This window comes from Rhinolophus sinicus, linkage group LG01 (genome assembly GCF_036562045.2).
Source record: "Rhinolophus sinicus isolate RSC01 linkage group LG01, ASM3656204v1, whole genome shotgun sequence".
NCBI classification, from domain to species: domain Eukaryota; kingdom Metazoa; phylum Chordata; class Mammalia; order Chiroptera; family Rhinolophidae; genus Rhinolophus; species Rhinolophus sinicus.
In genome coordinates, this window is record NC_133751.1 from 196,037,168 (window position 1) to 196,058,085 (window position 20,918).

The 20,918-nt window shown below is 48.9% G+C and overlaps 1 protein-coding gene across 3 annotated transcripts in view; it reads right to left on the bottom strand.

The window, feature by feature from the left end:
• PAX3 (paired box 3) overlaps positions 1-14,657 on the bottom strand; it is a 92,071-nt gene extending 77,414 nt beyond the window's left edge. For 2 of the 3 annotated variants that reach the window (XM_074313974.1, XM_074313961.1), the window contains exons 1-4: positions 14,201-14,657; positions 12,669-12,904; positions 11,140-11,269; positions 9,825-9,959 (exon numbers count right to left, since the gene is read on the bottom strand). In XM_074313974.1, the coding sequence (XP_074170075.1) occupies positions 9,825-9,959; positions 11,140-11,269; positions 12,669-12,904; positions 14,201-14,285 (586 nt within the window). In that variant the 5' untranslated portion in view covers positions 14,286-14,657. The remainder of the gene's footprint in view (positions 1-9,824; positions 9,960-11,139; positions 11,270-12,668; positions 12,905-14,200) is intronic. The other variant, XM_074313966.1, reaches the window with a different exon arrangement.
• Positions 14,658-20,918: the final 6,261 nt, after the last annotated feature.

A 20,918-nucleotide genomic window follows, 5' to 3' on the forward strand; every position in this document is an offset into this window, starting at 1 on the left:
TATACTGGCAAGCTGCTCCAGCAGGAGAAACGGGGCAGGAGCACTCCAGCCTCCCCAAAGCCTCACGAGCCCGGCTGCTTTCTTTCACCCTCTCATCGCACCCCAGTAAGACAGAAATCCCAAGCTTTTGAGATTGGCTAGAGAGAAATCCAATAGAAAGATCACTGAAATGTATCCTCCAGCTTAACAAATTGGAAAGTTTCCTTAATATTTCTGAACTCAAATTTTAAAGGAGAGGGATTAAGAAGAATCATGCACCAAGAAAGAATGCACAGTCTCATCTGCGGAGTTATAAGGATGTTTAAGAACAATGAAGTAGGCTGAAGAAGGGACATAAGGAGAAATCATACCCCCAAATGCCACAAAACCAATTATTGTGGCAGGATTTCAGGAGTAAGAATGTATGTAGGAGACCTGTTTTCAAAAACAACTTGTTCGTCAAAGTCATTGAGCAAAAAGAACTTCTACGAAAGACAGACAAAGAAAAGTTTGATTTGGAGGTGGCTTACAGAGCCATGCTAATCTAAAGGAGAAAAGGAATCTTTATAGAACTAGGAGAAAAAGTAAGCAATATCTCAGTGAATGGATTTAGAATTTTGTTGTTTTTCATCTCTATTAAATCAATAAGATCTGTTACTTAAATAGTTGCTTATAAACTCAATTTTTTTGATTCAGTAAAAGTGGACTTTGGTGTGTGTGTGTGTGTGTGTGTGTGTGTGTGTGTGTTGGTCTTCATTGTTGCTCCTAAGCCCTGAATTAAGCTTTTATCTGCCCTTGGGCAGAGCCCATCTGCTAGTAGGCTGGTCAGTTTCTGCATATTCAGAGGTTATTTTTCCCCAAGATTTTGAGTTTTCCTGTGATAGGTGTTATTTGCACATAACTTGCATCTTCTCACTTTATTCTCATGTCACCCTGGGAAGTTGGTGTGATGTGCCCGCACTTTACCAATGTTGAAACTGAACTGCAAAGGGTCACACCTGAATTTTGCTATGTCTCAATTTTAGACCAAAATTAATGATGCAAGAACAGATCACTTTTACCTTGGTACTCTGCTCTCGTAACACAAAGACATGGAAAAGGATTTGGGGATGTGTTGAAGTCAGAGAAGACAGGAAACACTCAATTGATTTAAGGAACCTCAATCAGGAAACTGGCCAAGTGGGGATTCAGAAAGAAGAAACCTGTTGCTTTTCATATAATAAAATGAATTGGACCAATTAATTTTCTTTAGTTCAGGTTAAACTCAACCATGGTAATTGAGACACACACACACACACACACACACCCTTTGGCCATTATCATTAACCATGATAATGTATTTGAATATTGGGAGAATTTTAAAATGTGTTTGAAGATAGACTCGATGAGTCTTTAATTATTTAAAAATAAAATGGTTGTTGTAAAAGATAGACCTTATAAAGGAAACAAGAAGATATTGATAACCCCATACAATGCCCAAGTGCCTGCTGACTGGCTAAGTTATGCCTTATCCTAGGGTTTGCCAAAAATAATAATAATAATAATAAAATAAGATCAGAGGGCTAGAGTGGCTTTATTTGTAACAAATCCATGTACCTATAAAAAATCACAAGCCTACAAATGTAGGCTTTCTGTTCAAAATGCAAATTTGCATGTGATTATATAAGCATTTACTATGAAAGTACACAAAAACTAAACCAATTCCATGTTGCAATATAAATTGCACAGCAATTGGCTTTCCTTTTTTAACTAGTCTACCCTAACTTACTTACCATTTTCATCTAACGATATTATTTCTGCAGTTGTTTCCAAAAATATGCCTACCATCCAATTATAAAACTTTTGAACATATTCATTTAAGCCATGATAAAGTCTCAATATTTCAAGCCTCAATATGATCCTGGAAATTTTTTAAGTGCTGAATATCAGTACCATTTCCTCTTCCTTAATCCTATATTAATCAGCCAAGAAGATCTCTCATCCTTTTCACAAAGCATTTTGATCAGCTACTTTAAAATGAAATCCATTGGAATTAGATCCAGGATGAATGGGAAATTGGCTCCTAGCATTGGGAGTTGATGTTAATGTACTATTGTAGTTGCAGTAAATCTAGCCAAATAAAAGTACGTTAGAGTCAAGAAATCACTGGATGGGTTTAATGTGGTAAATATACAGCTAGTTTGCTGTTATGTCATGAGTTCTAATTTGTTATATTGGGGAAAATTCATTTCCCAATAACTGCACTAAGAAGGACATAAAAACTGAGGCTGCTTTGATCAAGTTGTTTTACCCCAAAGAGAAGGGGTTCTTCGTTATTGTTGTTTACTTAAAATCCTGTAGCAAAAATTTAAATGTTGCAAACTTTGCTATGTGCAGTGTGCAAGGTAGAAGTCTTTCTCAAGATTTTCCTTTCTAAGAGAAATGTGCATCCAATCAAATTCTAAATTTCACACCACGGTTCTTTATTAAAATACAATTTCTTTTTTATAGAGAAGTGGCCACTTCGATAGCAGAAATTATCTGTTAGTCTTCTTAGTTTTCATCAGGAAGGAAGGAAAACAGACATTGAAGGTAAGAATCAAAAAAAGCCTATTATTCCTCAAGTGTCTTCAACAAACACTTCCCATGGATTTCATTATCTCTTGTTGACAATGGTGAAGGTTCTAACTCATCTCTTTTGAATAGATATTTTATCATGTTAATGGTCATTTTGAAAACTGGGCATGTAATTTCCAATCACAAACTGGAAATTATGTGTTTTCTGTTCATTTGGGAGCATAATCCCAACACAGATAATATGAAGGGAAGCTTTCTTAGAGGAGAGATGTCCTGATTCCAGCAAAAGTTCAACACTGTTGGAGCTCAGTGTTTGACCTAACACTGCAAGGGAGAGCTGAAAGCTGAGCTGTGCCACTCTCCACCAGAGACTGGCATAAATGAAGCAGGGATATCTTTCCCAACAGAGCAGAAGATGGTCCTCAATTCCCACTTTGGTATGCATCTTCCAAGAGAATGCCAACTTCTAAAATTCCCTTTCACTTTCTCGGATCACAATTCCCCAGCTAAAGGAAGCCAGTTCTTTTTTTTTTTTTTTTTTTTAACAATGATGTCAAAGTTTTGTTTATTTTTTCCATCCTTATTGAGACATAATTGACATAAGCCAGTTCTTATACCTTGGTATTGAGATCAGGCCCAACTTGGTGCTCAACTCTGCTGTCTCCCTGGCAGCATATGCACACATAGCCTGAGACTCAAGGGAGAAAAGTCACTTTAACTGCGTAGGTATATGAAATATACATGTACATGTGGGGTATGCAACACGGAACTCTCTAATGCTTCATCTGGACCCAGGATAAGGTAACCATAACGGATCTGAGCTGACTCCCATTTCCAGCTTAATCAATTTTAGGCAGTTGTTCTACACTGCAATGATTGGGACTATATCAAAGAACCTTTGAGCATGGGTAGATTATTAATTAATTGGGAGATAATAATAGAAAATATGGCTAAGGATTCTGACTCTGTATGTCAAGATCCATCTTGTTCAAAAATAAACAAGAAAGACTAGAAACTAAAATGAAATAAAAATAAAGCCTTATGAACAACTATTTAGTACTAAAATGAGCATAATCAGAGAAGGGGCTTCAGGAAATCCCCCCACACAGGCAGATCCATGACGCACAGCTGAATATCCAAAGCCTGAATCTGGCATAAATTTCATAACCTCACTTAGAGTGGCTCATTGGAATTTGCAAATTAAGCGCAGAGATGGTATTTCCAAAAAAGCCCTTGCAGGAATTTTAGCTTTCATAGCAAAAAAAAAAAAAAAAAAAAAAAAACTATCCAAATACATTGAATTTTTAACACACACACACCCCCCAAAAAAGAGTCTACTAGTTCATCCAAAAATCAACAGCAAATAAAAGTCATAAAATCACTCAGGGAAATATTTTTCCTAGCATTCAACAGCAGTGGTTGAGATCAATTAAGAGGCAATGCCGTTACCTCAAATTCTGATGACTCTAGAAAGTGTAATCCATAGAACCAATAAACCTTTATTTTGTGCAAATGTGTATAGTTTACTGCCAGCATAATTCATAGTGACCAACTTATAAATGAACTCTAATGATGCACAAACTATGCACATAAACACATATCTACTCTTTCATTATAGGGAGCTTAAAAATATACGAGATCCATCTAGACATCTATAAACTATGGAAACAAATGTAGAGAAATGTAGTCAATATAACTCCCACTTTCCTGTGTATTTAATTATTCCCTACCTAGTTTTACATAAAAATCTGGCATCTTTCCTTTACATCATTGCAGCTTGGAAGGCAACTTCAGTGAAACTTCCATATTTAGAAATTTAGCGACATGCAGTTAGTAGTTTTCATGCCTCCTTCCACCCCCCCAAAATGAGAATCTATATGATGATAAATTCACCATCTTAGCCTAAGTTCTAAACAAGAAATCACTGTAGGATAATTAAAAACACCCCATGAATTTCTTTTCTACAAACCCACGACATGTAACTGCTTTCGGTTCCTATTTCTTAAAGAGAATTTGGTCAATCCTCCTTAGAGGTTTCAGAGGAAAAGGAGGATTTTCCAAGACAGATAAGTTGAAATGATCCCTCTTTGATCTCAGTGGTTAAGAATCTCTCACAATAGAAGATGGCCACTGAGGGGCCACGATCCCGGCCTTTTAATGTGTAACAATGGTATCAACAAACAGCTACTTAATCAATATTTGGCCAGAGCTGCTGAAAACCTTCCTTTTCAGATTTTAATTCCTAGTTGTAAAACAACCCCAGAGCAGCCAATGAGATAAGGCATTAAACTGACTGCTTAATTGCCTTTTCGTGTCTTGTTAGTTCTATATCTACATTCTTAATGGTTCTTTAATCTTTATTTACCCGCATAAATAAGTTACCAGTGGCAGAACCTCCCGGAAAAGAACCTCCTCTGCCCCAGCCCTGGCCAAATTCTCTCTCTTCCATCCTTTGTGCGTTTGTTGCTGCTGCAGCTTTTTATTCTCATTGACTGTTAAGTTATGTACAACTTAAACACTTAACTTCATGGTTAGGAAGAATTTTTTTTTTTCTCCTCAAAAATATATGAATTCGTGGATGTTAAAACAGGGCTCAGCGGCGATGCTCCTATCCACCTGATTGATTTCCGCATATTGCTCTCCCCTGAACCCAGGCGCACTTGCAGGTTCCGCCTCATCGCCCGGGTGGGTTTTATTACGCAGCCCTGGGGACTCTTAAATGACCCTTCAGTAATTATTACGCACTTGAAGCCCTTCGTCCTCGTTCCGGTGCTATCAACAATCAAATCAAGACCCAAAATAAACATACGATTTCAAGCATTAATTAGAAAATCTGCATGTTTTCAATAAGGCTAGAAAGTAAACATACAGCAGTCAACCCAACAAAGCAAACAAGCGAAAAAGAAAAACCTACATCGGAACTCGGGTGCTTCCCTCTCAATCGTTCCAACGGGAAAAATCGCTACCGCTACGTTCTTGAAAAGAACGCAGCGTGGTGTTCTAATTTAGTTCAAATTCTGATGTTTCCAACACATTTTTAAACATACTGTTGAGCGCTGCAAGGACTTCGAAATATATGAAATGTACTTTGAAGACTTGGACGACATTGGGGTCAAATTCGTGATTCTGACAAATGGGCTTGGAGAGTGGGCTGTCCACTTTAATAAAGGTTCCGATGCCACAAACCTCAGATCTTATTATACCCCATGATTTTAATCTGTGGGAAAGTTCGTCCCCCACCCCCTTGCCTCGCGCCAAAATGTCCTTCCCAGCTAACTCCGGGGAAAGAAACGGCCTTCGTTCGGTTCCCCTCGATTGCAGTGGCACGCCAGTTAATGATAAAGTACTCTTTTCACGATTCCACTGAAAATGAAGTACTTCAAGGACCTTTAAAACTTTTGTGCGTTGTCATTCGCCTTATCTATGCCCTGCTGGAAAGCTGACGTCGTTCTCGTTAATTTTAGCAAAGCTCTCAAGTTTACAAACAGAACCGGGACCCGAGCACAACTTTTGGCACTTTGACTTTCTCAAATTAAAAACAAAACAAAACAAAACAAAACCGGCACTGCTTTTCATAAATGTCAAAAAGGAAGGGATTGATATGAAAAGAATATAAGCGCCAATGGACCGCCTATGCTTGGGATCTCCTAACTCAACCTTTGAAATTGTTGCAAACCTCCCACGCTCACTCGTGATTTTAAAAAGAGGGAAAGTCCTGTGAAAGTGTATCTCCAGCCACAATCAAAACATCAATTTGGCGATCTGGCCTCTCTCCCCCTGCACCCTCGAGCCTCCACTTCAAAGTCGTTGCAACAAGTCAGTAATTGTAACGTTGCATCTAAATATTTAAGCGAGAGCCTTGCAGTCGCGTGCCCATGTACAGTCCTCATCTGTCCTCTAATTCCATTACGGCACAAAGCAAAAATGTTTCCCAAAACTCACAAACAGGAAAAGCGTCACCCTGCTGGAGGAGGAGGAGGAAAAGAAGGAGAAGAAGAAGAAGGAGCAGTTTCTATTGATTAGTCACTGCTTTTGTGTTAAGGGCTTTCTTTAAAATAAGGGGGGGAAATAGGGGGAGGTTGCAGAAATTTCACTAATGTGAGCCTCAGGCAAGGGAGAAAAAAAAGAGGAGGGGGGGCGGGCTGTGTCTAGATGAAAGTGAGAAGGACATAAAGGAGGCAATTGAGTCGGCTGCAGCCCGGCGAGCTAAGCTGCGAGCGGGCCGGAGCGCAGGGGAGGGGGCGGTGCGGCGCTTTGGCGCAGGGCGCAGAAGTGGGGGCCGGCCCATTGTGGCGGCGCCCGAGGGCCTGCTCGGCCGCGCCGGGGGAGGAACAGAGGCACCCATTGAGTGGCCGCCGCGCAGGCCGTGCCCACAGCCCCCGGTGCCGCGACCGGGGCTTGGCTCCTCCGGCTGCGCCTGCTCAGATCTCGGTGAGGGCCAAGGACTGGGCGATGGGGGGGTTGGGTGTTCCCTAGCCGCCCTACTCGCTCCTAGACGCAGAGAAGTTGGGAGGATGGACCAAGCACCGGCGCAAGGGTCTGAGCGCACCCGGCCCGCACGCTGCGCCGCTCTTGGATTGGTCGTGGGACAGGGAATAGTTGGTAAGATGAAAGGAGCCATCTAGAAGAAAGAGCCCCTGGAGAGAAGACTGAGAGCGGTTCTGACCTTTCAGGGTGCTTCTCACCCTATGCCCTACTGTCTGACAAGCAGAAAGATGCCCCTGGAAAGCCAGTGTCAGCACCACCCGCCAGGCCCACAAGGAAGCTGGAACCTCCAGAGAAAGCTTGCCACCCTCGTCAGGGCACCCAAAGACCCTCCTCGGCCAGGGCGCTCAGAGCCCTTTACTAACAACATTCATTGTATTTCACAAGCGGGGTGACTTGTGACTTTTGATGCCCTAACAACAGGGAATTTTTTGAAGTTTCTAAACTTCCCTTCTAACTCCACTTCACTCTCCTTTCTCTGGGCCCCTCTTGCCCTCCAGGGCTCATCTGGAAAGGGAGCTAGAGGCGCTGGAGAGACTGACGCTGCATCATCCTTGACAACCCCAAATTAAATTAGGCTTCAGCCTCCGAGGTGTGTGTGTGTGTGTGTGTGTGTGTGTGTGTGTGTGTGTGTGTGTGTGTTCAACGGTACAGCTCCCGCTGGGGAGAATACTCTGGTTTTTAAAATGGTAGCAATTGCCCTTGAATGGCAGCCGTTCCAGCTAGACGGCCCAAAAGACTAGAAACATTTTGTAGGTGAAATGGCCACTTTTTCCACGCTGGAGAGTCCATAAAACTTCCTGGCGCAGCAGCTATCGGGGCTCATTGAATAATTCATCCCTCATTGCAAGCCCATAATGTCTATTCGTGGCCCTTTGTGGAGCTGTTTTCTCTTCTTTTCTCCTTGAATTATAAAAAGGTTGCCTTCCTTTGTTCACATCAAGCTGCTCCGAGCTGGAGCTTTGTCTGGACCAAGCTAAAGTGTGAGTTTCAATGGACTCTCCAGGCTTTGTCTCCCAAGTTCATCTCCAAGTGTAGATTGTGTAGAGAAGGCCTTCTTTGTAAAAGCTGGAAAAGTTGTACAAATGTTTGACCAGCTCATTTGGGGCGTTTTGTCTCCTGGGCCTTGGTTGCCTGTGCTGCCATAGAGCCTTGGATCTACTGCGCCGGTGCCTCTGGCAACATGTAGCAAAGCCACGTCACCCCCGACCCTTCGCTAGCATCTCCGACGCTCTGGTTTCCTGGCTCCGCTACCCACGGGGCCCGTTGGATTGCGTGTTGGCTGATTTCTTGCCTTCCTCCCTCCCCAGCACCTCTACGCTATATCTAGGCCTGGAATAAAAGCCAGGGTGTCTTCTCAGAGACTAGGGCAATAATGCACCCCTCTAAAAGGAGGGGCTTAGACCTGAGACCATGTGAGGCCACGACTTTAAAGGGAAGGAAGCAACCTGCCATGGTTTTTGGTGTTTTTCTTTTTTTCCTTGATTGCGTGTGTGTGTGTGTGTGTGTGTGTGTGTGTGTGTGTGTGTGTGTGCCAGAGCATCTAGGTTTCTGTTTACCCCTGAAATCAGCCGTTTGGATTTGTAACATCCAAATCTGTGTCTCTTCGAGGTTTGAACAGATTTTTGTGTTAGTTCATAAAGCTGCTGTTCCAGAAAGCCATCAGTCCCGGCAGGGGTTGGACAATGAAGGTAAATGAAGGGACCACCTTCACAACCACAGTCTCACCGTGGACGCCACCGGCTGAGGGCGCAGACCTAGCTGGTCACAGTGTGTGACTGCTCCGAGCAACTCAAAACTCAACTCAGCTCAACAAAATCGGGGTCCCGAGGAGGGAACACGAGGCACGGGCAGGGGCACCCAGCAACTCTAGACCCTTTGTGCATTTGAAAAGGTGCAACCATCTCCAAAGCAAAAACTGCTAAGGTGCAAAACTGCTGAGACTCCCTCTCTGTAGTCCTCCCTTCCGGTTTCACTAGATGAGATTGACTTCCCTTTGGAGTCAATACCTTTACAGTCTAAAGGTGACGCTACAGCACGTAAAAGGGGAGCAGCCTGCACTTATGATTCTACGAAGGAGAGATTTGCTCCTGAGGCAGACAGGTCGTAGCTAAGCAGGAGCGGGTGGTCCAAACCCCTGGGCATAGAGAGTTTCACCACTGCGGGCGCAAGACCCAAATCCCCTCGGGCCCAAGACCCAAATCCCCTCACACAAATCAAACTCCATCATATCAGAAAACCAATTTAAAACAAAAAACCAGCCAACTTACACATATATATTCATAAGGCAGCTGATATGGTGCAAGTTTGGGGGCCCACTGCTTTAAAAAGTTCTCGCTGGCTCTCTCTTGCTCGCTCCCGCCCTCCCTCCTCTGAAGTGGGAAACTCTGGAGATCCGGGACTGTCCTGAGGACGCAAAAGTTCCTTCAACCTCCAGAGACTCACGGACTGTCCCCAGACCCCCACCCCCACCCCCAATCGCTCAGAGAAGCCCAGTCCCGTGTGCGTGAGGGCTAGAGGGTGGCCCTGTACCTAAAGTGCAACCCGAAGTTCTAGACTCCGGGGAGGGAGGCTGAAGGTGATGCAGAAGAAAGATTTACAAAACAGAGCACGTTAACAGAACAGAGTTTTTTGTTTTCATTGCAAATGCGTCTCTGGTCTCTCACTTGGAGGCTCTTACCCGGGAGCAGTGAGTATGAGCCAGAAGGACCTTGACACGAGCAGGGGCCGGGCGGCCCTCGGGCCCCCAGCGTCAGAGCCCGGCTGTCCGCCTAGGCGCAGGCCCTCAGCGCGCCGCCGCTTACCTCGCTCGCTCAGGATGCCGTCGATGCTATGTTTCGCCTTCTTCTCACTCTCCTCTGCCTCCTTCCTCTCCAGGTCGACCTCCTCCTCTTCGCCTTTCCCGAATTTACTCCTCAAGATGCGGCTGATGGAACTCACTGGGGGGGGGGGGGGGCGGGAGGAGGAAGGGAGAGCAGAAGACTGAGACCGGCAGGGCTGGGAAGGAGGGAGCCCCCCACCCGCAGCCGGTGCCCTAGAGCGGGTGTCCCGCAAAGCCCGCTTCTGCCTCCTCCTGTTTCCTGGGGCCCCTTAGGCCTTTTGCCGCCCCCTCAGCCTCCCACTCAAACATTTTACCCCCTAATCAGCATCTAGTAACAGGGGAAGGGGAGCCTGGGAAGCTCGCATCTCCAAGTTAAGGCTGGGAACTGCCGTCTCTGTCCCTCTTTTTCAGCAGGAAGCGTTTCCCTTCTGGACTCTTACAGCAGGGCTCTGTGTCTCCAATCTGAGAGAATTCTCCCTCCAGCCCACCCTGCACCCCCCCCCCAACACACACACACACACACACACACACACACACACACACACACACACCTGAAGGCATTGGGCCCTGCAATTCGAGTTAAGGGAGGAGGCACCACAGCGGACTGTCCCCAGGAATTCAGCTATGTTTTTCTTTTTGGAGGCTATAAAGGGTTTAAATTTCAACTGCAGAATCGTTTCCTATTGTAAAAATCAAAAGAAAATGCACTCTCCCCCATTTATTTTTTCCAGATTCCAGTGTGGTAAACAAATCCATGCTCTGAAATATCTCGTTCTCGCAGGGGGAAAAGGGAGGTTCCTTTTAATTAAAAACAAACTCCCGCGCACCCTGCGCTCGCCCCTCTTCTCCCTCCGCCTCCCCCGGCTGCTGGGGGCGCCGGACCGTCCCTGGAACCCTGGGGGACACTGCCGGCCGTTGCGAAGCCTCCCCTCCATTGCGAACACTGCAAAGCCTCAGCGGCCACGGCCCCGTCTCCCTTCGGTTGGGGTTACCAAAACATTTGTTTCTCTTTAAAAAGGGACATCAATATTAATAAACGCTTGGCCTCCGCCTCGCGTTTCCTGCTCTGCTTCCTCAACAGAAATCCTCTTTGGGGACCTCTCTGCGGCGGTCTCTCAACCCCAGGCCTAACAGCTCGTAGCTCCCTCCCTCCGTAAAACGCCAACAATGCCTGGTTCGTGCATATTTCTGGTGGGGGCCTGGAACGATTACTGGGATGATTACATCTCAGATGACCCGCCCGGTAACAGCGAGAGACCGCCAGCCGCTCCTCAGAAAGACGTTAATGAGCCTGGTACCTGAGGGCACTGTGTTTCGATCACAGACTGCGTCTTTGAGTAACTTGTCTCGAATTTCCCAGCTGAACATGCCCGGGTTCTCTCTTTTGTATTCCTCAATTTTCTTCTCCACGTCAGGCGTTGTTACCTGCTTTAAGAGAACAGGCAGGCAGGTGTTGGTACCCAGTCCTCTGAGTCACATGTGGTGGCCCCACTGCCTCCCAGCGAGGCCCGAGGACCCTTCCTGCACCCCCTGGGAAGGTCTCCCTTGTTAGTGAAATGACCCCAACTCTCGGAGGCAGTTTACTTTCAGGTCAGGGCATACAAGAAAGCACCCCACTCTAGAGCAGCCTCGGGACCCCCCTCTCCCAGGTAAGCTGGGACAATCGGGACAAATGAAGAAGAGTATAACATTTGGGGAGAAAGGGATGCATTTCCTGATCCCTGGAAATAAAGAAAGGCAACTCCTGACACAGAATCAACAGAAAAATGAACCTTAAAAAAAAAAAAAAGTGCTTGAAAGAAAAGCAGAACAATCAAGTTAGATCTGCAACTTGTGCCTCTCCAGAGGAGCACAAGATTTTAACTAAAGTGAAGAGCAAAATGAAATGCAAAAGGTAAAGATCTGCGTTTCTAGATGTTAGTTAGAGAGGATAACAACTATGGATAATTTGAGAGACTGGCTCTTAATTTTTTTTCCAGTTATGAGTTTCCAGAGAGTCTTAGGCTGCAAAGGGCATTGTGGTGGGAGAGGAGAGGAGAGGAGAGGAGAGTGTTTGGAAACCTAAAGTTTACCAGAACTCTCCTTTTGATTTTGCCCTATGGCAACTAGAAAACTATATTGCATTTTCCCCACATCCAGAAGAAAAGGCAGACCTGATGCAATCCCCTCCCACTCAGCCCTAGCCTGAGTGACTCTCTTTCCTTTTTTAAGGGGAACCAAAATAATTTGATGATAGCACCAAACTACTTTTTAAAAGCGAGTCATCAGCTCTTTACACAGAAAGCAAATCATCCAGCTTTTGACTCCTTGAAGACAATTTGGATTGGAGGAGATTGGGGACCGGAGTTGGGAGAGAAAACATTAAAAAAACAAAAGTGGCTCCTTAGATTTGTTTTGGAAAGGGCACTGCAGTCGGTGGGCACTGGGGAGATACTTGGGGAAGAAACCATCAACAGGTGGGCGCATACAGCTTGGTGTTTCCCTATTTAAATAATTTGAGGAGGAATTACAGGATTTGGGGTATTAAAAAAAAATGCTCTATCTCCTTGCAAAAGGCCTGCAGTATTCCCTTAGCGTTTATTAAGGAGCCTTGGCTCAGCCAGCAACCAAGTTCCCTCACACCCACCACACACACACACACACACACACACACACACACACACACACACACACACAATTTTCCAGACTTGAAAAATAACTCTTTGGAAAGCCCCAGATGGCAGTTCACTGCCACCCCCCACCCCCACCCCACCCGACCCTCACCCCCTGCCCGTTCTCTCCTAAACCTGGAGACTGCAGGCCCAAAAGCCTCCAGAACCTTGCTCACCTTGGGCTTGCTGCCACCGATGGCACCCGGACGGATGGAACCCGTCTCCTGGTACCTGCACAAGATCTTAGAAACGCAGCCGTGGGACACGCGCAACTGGCGGGAGATGACGCAGGGCCGGATCCCGTGGTGAGCCATCTCTACGATCTTGTGTCGGATGTGGTTGGGTAGCGGCCTGCCGTTGATAAATACACCGCCGAGCTGGTTGACGCGGCCCTGGCCGAGGGGAGTGGACACTGGGGGCAGAAGATGAAAAGAGAGGCAAACGCAAAGTTATTTCCGGCGAATTAAGAGTAGCAACCCGAAAGATGAGCCCACCTAACTTGCACTCTTCTGGCCAATGCGCATGTTACAACCTCAGCGCTGAAACTACTGGACAACAAACCCTTTTCAGTTACATTTATTTAAATTATTAAGCAATTCGGGGGCACGAAATCTTGCGTGAAGAGAACAGCTAGGGTAAAATAACTTGCCCCAGAAAAGCTGCCTTCCCTTTAGGCCCAGGAAAGGTGGCAACTCTGGGGAACCGGGGGACCCTGGGGCTGGCACCAAGTGTATCTTGCTCAAGAAACAGCCTCCTGGCAGAAGGAAGTTCAGCCGGGCTCTGGCCTTCTGAAACTCTGCTCACACCAAACGCTGTACAATTGGGGCTGCTCCCTTTCTAAGGGACTTGGAATTGCTGATAGCCTTTGGGGTTTCCGGCTAAGAGGACAGCAGACAAGGATCAAAGAGGGTCCCAAAAGGAGGCCGCAGGTGGCAGCGCGTGTCACCTGTTACACCTTGGGACCTAGACGACAGCCAGGTCTGTTTGCAGGGCTCCTCGCCCCCATTCATGCTCTGGCTATTACATTCTCTTCTGCACCAAGGTCGAAGGGCAGGAGCCCCCGGATGAGCATCCCTGCTGGGACGTCCCAACCTCTCAAACTGTCTAGAAAGCTTTGGGCTTACAAAACTTCCTGCGTTCCCGGGATTCCCCAAACCCTCAAGCTAACAGAAAGGCAGTTTCCAAAACGGGTTATAGAAACTTCAAGATGCCAATTAAGATGAATGAAATTCTAAATAATTAATCAATGAATATTAAAAACCGCAAGCACGAAGCCGAACGGCGCCTGCCACCACAACTTTGCCCCAGCAAGAAAATTCTTTCGGAAGTAACAAGAGTTTAGCAAATATGGACTTAAGCCGAGACAATTTTGAGAAGCCTTTGGGCAGACAAAATGCGCAGGAGTTGCTTTCTGGTGCTCATAAGCTGGTTGATCCCTTCCCCACTACGGCTTTTCCAAAACAACAGGGGAAAGAGGACCTGCCCGGAGCAGGCCTGGCCGCCTAGCTATGCAAGCGCTTGCGGAGAGAACCGGCCCTTCTTTTGCAGAGAGAAAATCGGGTAAGATATCACCCCGACTATTCCCTCCTGGGGTGGGGGTGTTCAGGGAATGGGGTCCCTTGGGGCGCCAAAAAAGCCTGCGGAGACTTAGGATAGGCTGGAGCAGCCCCGGCCCAGACCCGGCTCCTTACGCTGCTGAGGCCCTTACCTTCCAGAGGAAACCCGCTGCGCGGGTAATTCTGTCCTGGGCCGGGCCGCATCATCCTGGGCACAGCTCCGGCCAGCGTGGTCATCCTGGGGGCAGCTTCTCTTGGAAATTATATCCAGGTAAAGGCGAGATAGAAAAGCGAGCGTGGCGCTGGTGACCCTCGGAAACTTCTCCGAGCGTGGAGAGCCCCTCCCCAAAAAGGCTGGAGAGAGAGGGAGGGCCGCGGGAAGGGGGACTGCTCTCTCCTAGTCCAGGGAGAGGCTCAAGGTGGAACCAGGAAAAGGGGCAGGCTGGGAGGCCTCTGAGTCCGGGATCTCGAGCCGAGGGCAAAAAAGTTTGGTAGGAGTCTGGGCTAGTGGCCCCGCTGCTGGGGGCGCTGGGCAGGGGGCTCAGAGCACCGCGACGAGCCAGGGAAGGGGGGTAGGGGCGGGAGCGCGGACGGCCGGAGTCTCCTCCCGTGGTGACACCGAGTGAGGGGATCCGGGCTCGCGAGCATTTATTAGTTCTTTCACCCAAAGCTTGGTCAGGAGCCCTGAGCTGCGATTGGCCGACGGGGAGACAGTCCCGGGTGGCGGAGACACGCGCTGATTGGGCGACAGCGGCCACTTTCTCTTCCCAACCTCCGCGATGCCGAGGCCTCAGCCGGCCCCAGAGGGACCGGCGATGAGACCCTTCCCTAGGAGAGAAAGGTAGACCCGTGGAAAGTGGGAGAGAGAGCCGAGGGAGATGACAGCTGCTGAGAGTAGGGAGGGGTCCCTGTCTCTCTGTCTCTGTTACTTTATGTGTGTCTCTCCTTGGCTTTCTCTCTCTCTCTCTCTCTCTCTCTCTCTCTCTCTCCCTCTCTCCGTCCCTCCCTCCCTCTCTCCGTCCCTCCCTCCCTCCCTCCCTCTTTCCCTCCTTCCCTCCCTCTCTCTTATTTTTCTTGGCTTACTGCCACTGGAGGGGGCGCAATTCCAATAAGAAGGCATTGGGAGTCCCCAGACATGTTTAGCCTTCCTTCCTCTAGTCAATGCCCCTTGGCCTAGGCTTGTTAAAGGGGTCTTCCCAGTGGGGTTCCTCCCAGGAGGAGTCCAGGCTGTGCTGATAAGTTCTTTTGTCTTCTCTGTCTGGGGGCAGAGGTAGTGTGAAGCCCAGGCAGACTGGGGAGGCCCCAGGACTAGCTAGTTGACGGCTTAGGAGGGGACCGGGAAAGAAAACCGTCTCCTCTTCTTGAATGAAAAAACCTCTCTGGAAAGCCCCAGCTCTAAATCTCGATGTATAGATCCCAATGCGTCGGCAGAGATGCGACTACGTGTTAAGGTTTTGCCCGGCTGCAGCGTTTGTTCTCAGGAATTTATTATGGTATTCAGACTAAACTGCTGGAAAAATAAAAGGAGCGAAGTCTTGGCTAGGAACTGAAGTGTCCCCAGCAGGATATGACGCCAGGAGTGTTGTAAAGACTGTCTGTCCTTAGAGAAGGTACCATTGTGCATAGCCTTTTATTTATAACTTGGTAAGTGCCAGCGAACTCGCCTCCTTTACACCCCCGAGTGCCAGCCCCGCGCTCTGCACTGCGCTTTATTCGCTAGAGTCTATTCAGGGACTGTCACTCTGTGGCTGCGAGGTATTCAGGGCCTTAATCAATCAAAAGGATGAGAATCAGGCAGGTTTTTCCCTTTGAAATAAAGGAAACAATGACTTCTGGGCTTCAAGTTCCCCCTTTTCCCTTTTACGATTTTTGAATTTTTCCTGCGCTGGAGTTCTCCACCCCTCTCTCTCAGTCCCCCCTTCCTCCGACTCCTTTGACAGTTTTTACGTGAACTCGGGTTCCCAACCCCCTAATTAAGGCAAGATCAGAAGGCTAGATGGGGGGAGTATAGCTGTTCAACAGTCTGCAGTGCAAGTTGGCCCTTTAAAAATCCACTCACACGTGGGGAAAAGCAGGCAGTTTTTGGCTGGGCCCAACCTCAAAAGGCTTGGTTGACCTGGGAGCAGCCAAGATAGGCCTCTAAAGACATCCGAAAGAGTCTGGACATCCCCTCACCCACCCAAGGGGGGGAGTGCCCCATGTGCATTCATAGTACGAAGTTGAGACGCTGCTTAGAATGAAGCCCTGTTCAACTTGGTTTTACATAAAATGATTCAATTTGTGAAAGGGAAAAGTTTCTCATTTCCTTTTTGCACACTTGGAAGCCACCAAAGTCTGTGTCCTTGTTTCCTACACCCCTCCTCAGGGAGTGCATCTCGGGAGCTGGACTTTTTCCAAGTTTTCTGTCTCCAAAAGGTTGAGTGGAGCAGACAGAGCACTTCGAAGGTCAGCGGTAATTGTTGGGGGAGGGAGGTACCGAAAGTGTATTTCAAGAGGGCAAATGCAAATTCAACTCGAGGCTAAAAGGAACCCAGGTCCGGCGGTGAGCGGCTAAAGCACGTCCGGGGCTGAGTCTCACTTGATTTTGAGTCGAAGTCTCATCTTCTAGCCCTCCCGGCGCTGACCCGCGCTCTCCTGCCCAGCGTTCTCTCTCTGGAGAGCCAGCGGATACGTGAAGGGACGCGCTTGCCGCAGACTCTTTCTCCCGGATTGCGCGTCCTCACGGAAGCGGTAGAACCAGAAAATCTTTGAAGAGGTCCTGCGGGTCGAAGTGGATCTCGAGTGTCTGCGGGTGCTGGTCTAGTACGCGCATCCACAAACTGACCACCACTTTCTATTTAAAAAAAAAAAAAAAAAGTGCAAATAGAGGCCACAAGGGTGTGTGTGTGGATTGGGGTCTGCAGTTCTGGAGTCTATCCTTTCCGGTTTTTCTGGTGTCCGGAGCGCTGCGAGCGTCATTAAGGCCCTTTTCCACCACCCACCCCACCCCCACCCCCAGGCCCAAAGTGGGATAGCAGGGCACCCGGAAGGGTGGGCCGTACGGGTTCCAGACCACTTCCAACGACCTCGGGAGTCTCAATTCCCTGAGGTTAGTGTCCTGGAAGTCCGACCCAGGAGGGCCAGGCCAGCGATGTTGACTGAGGCTCCCCGGCGGCCGGTGGCGTCCACTCACAGTCATGCCAGACCAGGCCCAGAGCCAGCCTGGGTTCAGCCATTCACAACAGGTCGCAGGAGGGCAGGGTATTTCCCGGTTTTCCAGATCGGTTTCGAAGAACGCACCCCCAGTTCGACATTCCAGCCACTCCTTCCCTACCTCCGAAGCTTGCGCCTCCCCTCCATCTTTTCGAAGTCTCTCTCCAGAAGCCACTGGAACCCCCGAACTCCTACTCCGCGGAGCTGGAAGGGAGTCTCCACGGAGGCGCCTTCCCCTGCCAGGAGTCCCGGTGCCAAATCTGGCCGCGATACAGGCGCTAATTGGCAAAAGAGTGACCCGGTAGTGGGGCTTGGATGGCAAGCGCCCACCCCTGCAGCCCCGGTTTGGGAGGCAGGATTTCCCCAAGCAGACAAATTACCCAGAAAGTAATCTGGAGAGTCTCTACAACAGTTCTGTGAACAAACCCTGCTGTCCACCCGCTATCTGTACACACGCAAAATAAAACTGAAGCTTCGAGGACAACAGTAGGATACTTTGATTTTTTTTTTTTTTAAGGGAAAATAATTTGCCGCTGCCTCCTCTACCCCCAGTTTCAGAGACACTGCAGGTGAACACAGCGCCTGCCTGTGCAAACCTGGAGGGAATCATGTCTCCTTTACTTGAAGATTCTCCCTCGGGGTGGGTTTGCATGCCTGGATCTACAGTCCAATCGCGGGGGAGTGGCTTCAGCTAGGTCTGCGTGAAATTCTTCAGGGCACAGCTCCCGCAATTGTGGGTTCCGGGCGCAAGCGTTTGGTGGCCCATGGACTTCTCAAGGCTCTGAGAGATGACCTCATTTGTAGCCGGACACAGACCTTAAGAGGAAATTATGATCTATGTAAAATAATATCCCTGACCTGGGGGGCGGGGTACGGCATCTGCCACCCAGGCCTTTCTTTTGCCCCCACCTGGAAGGCCAGGTTCCGCTCGAGTGGCGCAGATGCGCCTGGCCGCTAGCGGGGTCCCAGGCATGACTCTCAGGTTGCAGTCAGAAGTTTGAGCAAACGCCACGAAACCCTCAGGTCCGCAGAAACGCTTTCCCCGCATTCACCCGGAGGAAATCAACACGCTAGGTCCTTGACCACGCGCTTCTCGGCTGGCTGCGATATATCCGATTGGTGAACGCTGGGGTTAAACCCACCGCCCACCGCAGCCTGGCTTAGCGACCGTCGTTAGGCCCCCCGCAGTTATTTGTCAAAAGCTTTGGCGCCGCCGTTCTCCCCATTGGAAAATCAGTCGGAATGAGGTCGGATTTAGGGACTGGATGGGGATCTGAGCGCCGCACTGAAATGTGGTGTGGGGCCAGCTGCAGTGGTTTTGCCCCTCTGGTGCCCCTGCCGCTGGGGGAGCCGGCCGAGAACGTGTGAGTGGGTTCTCAATAAAGAACATATGGTTTGTGGGAAGAAAAGAAAGACGAAGGAAAAAGAGAAAAGGGAAAAGAAGGAGGGAAAGGAGCGAGATGGAAAATAAATTTTGTTGAAAGGCTGGGAGGGAGGGAGAGAATGAATCTAAGGGAAGCTTATCACCTATAGACGTTCATTTGGTTCTGCAAAAAATAGTTTTATGTAAATACGGAAGACAAAATGCCAGAGCCCGATTCTCCAGGGCAAAAAAAAAAAAGCGACTCATAAAAAACTAGAATAAGTCCTCTCTAATCTTCAAAAAATGTTCTGCCCAACTTGGTAAGACTCCACAGGGGGATTTCAAGTTTAGAAGAGAAATTCAGCAACTGCTCTGCTGGTGGGTATCTGCGTGTGAGACTGAGGGGTGCGTGTATGGGGGGGTAAGAATTGAGGGGTCTGGGTGAGGGAGAAACCGGCTAGTGGTGGGGAAGCCTGGGCCGTGGCGGGAAAAGGAAAAACGGAGGCCGGGTGGAGGAAGACAGTAGGAGTGGGAGCCGAGCTAGGGAACACGGATAGGGGTGCTGGGGAAACGGGGAAGGTCTCTTGGGTTTCAGGGACGTCTGGAGCAAAAGGAAGGCAAATGACCACTCCAGGAACTCCTGCCTTCTGGGGGTTTGGGGCTGCGTCTGGACACAAAAAGCCGGGACCATGGATTCAGCTCCTGAGACTCCGGGGATAGGGGCGAGGGAGGAGAGGAATGGACGGAGGTGGGGGAGAAGCTAACAGGACTTTTGCCTGGATGAGGACAGGTTTCTCTCTGGCTCCACCCGACCCCAGTGTCTGAGCCAGCGCGGTGAACAGCCACGGTTTCTGGGCCTGAATCCCTCCAAGTCCCGCGGGATATTGCTCTCCACAGTGTGTTTCAGAGGGAGGGATGGGAGGCGGGTGACAGAAGGAGCAAGAAGAGAGATCTGGGAGAAGAGTGTTCAAACCCAGGGTCTCTAGCTGAGCCTGGATGCACGCTCAGTGGGGTCCCTGTATCCTAAGGCAGCAGAGCCTTGAGTGAGCCCAGGACCCCGCGCTCCCAGGTTTTAAAGGCTCACGGGAACCGAGACGACGCAGCCCACCCCGCGGAGCAAACGCAACAGGTGGAGGAGGCCGGGTCTTCGCCTGGAGCGATTTGCACAGAGCGGGAGGAGCGCTGGTGGGGGACCTCGGGAGGCTGGTTTAGGAAGAGTGTTGGCACACTCAAGCCTCTGGGCCTCCCCACCTGGTCGGGGCGGCCCCTGGGAGCTCACAGACAAGATGAGGGGCCCGTCTGCCATAGAATACGTCATCTCCTGACCCCACCACCCTTTCTCAGGGGAAAAAGGAGTTGGGGGCGGGGAGGAGGAGAAAAGAATGGACAGAAGTTGCCTTTTCTGGAGATGAGCCTACCACTTGGGCTTTTGGGTGAAAAGTGAGAGAATAATTTTGATTTATAAGTTTGGAGGTGGGAGAACCCTGAGGGAAAACTCTGAAAAGATGAAACCTGACCATCTCCAACGCCAAGAAATGATCGAAAAAAGCTGGCCAATCGGGGTAGTCGAGCTGAAGGGAGCACCTCACAGAAGTGCAGACCAGAGGCTAACCGGCTGCCTGGAGCCCTGTCCCAGAGAGCTGTCCCGGGGTCTTTAGGTGGCCCTGCACACAAGTCACCCTGGCGGCGTTGCTTCGTTCCCCCGGAAAACCCCTCAAAGGCATCTCAGTCCCCAGACCCCCAACACCCAGCCTGGGCCGAGAGTTAAAACAAGTAGCCCCAAGAGGAACGAGCTTCAGAGCGCCGTTTCTCTTCTTTTCATTTCTAAACGAAACCGAATACTATGTGGCTGTAAAAATATATATCACTGGCCCAGAGTCTGAAAGATTAACATTTGGATATGTAGGAAATGTAATCTGCATGGCTAATTGATTCCCAGCGTATCAGTTTAAAGGATAAAGATCGATATCTACATGATGGATATTGTATTAATAGGGGCATAAATAAAGGCCGAAAAGTCGTTACCGAAACCTTTGAAGCCCTTTCCCGACTCTGGGGCTCTCCACGCGGCCACTCGGCCTCCCCCGCCTCCCCGCCCCCAGCCCCTGCTGGGTGGGAAGCACTCTTTTCCCCCACGGGAGGGGGGTGGCGGGGGAAGTCTCCAGCTAAAGAAAGAGTGTTTTACTGCCGCAATGCTTAAGAGAGAGACGGCACTTTTTTCCTGGGCTGCAGCAGGTGGACAGTTGGGTGGGAGAGAGGGTGATATTTTAGCAAAATGCACCACTCAGATACTTAGAAACACAGAAGACCCACAC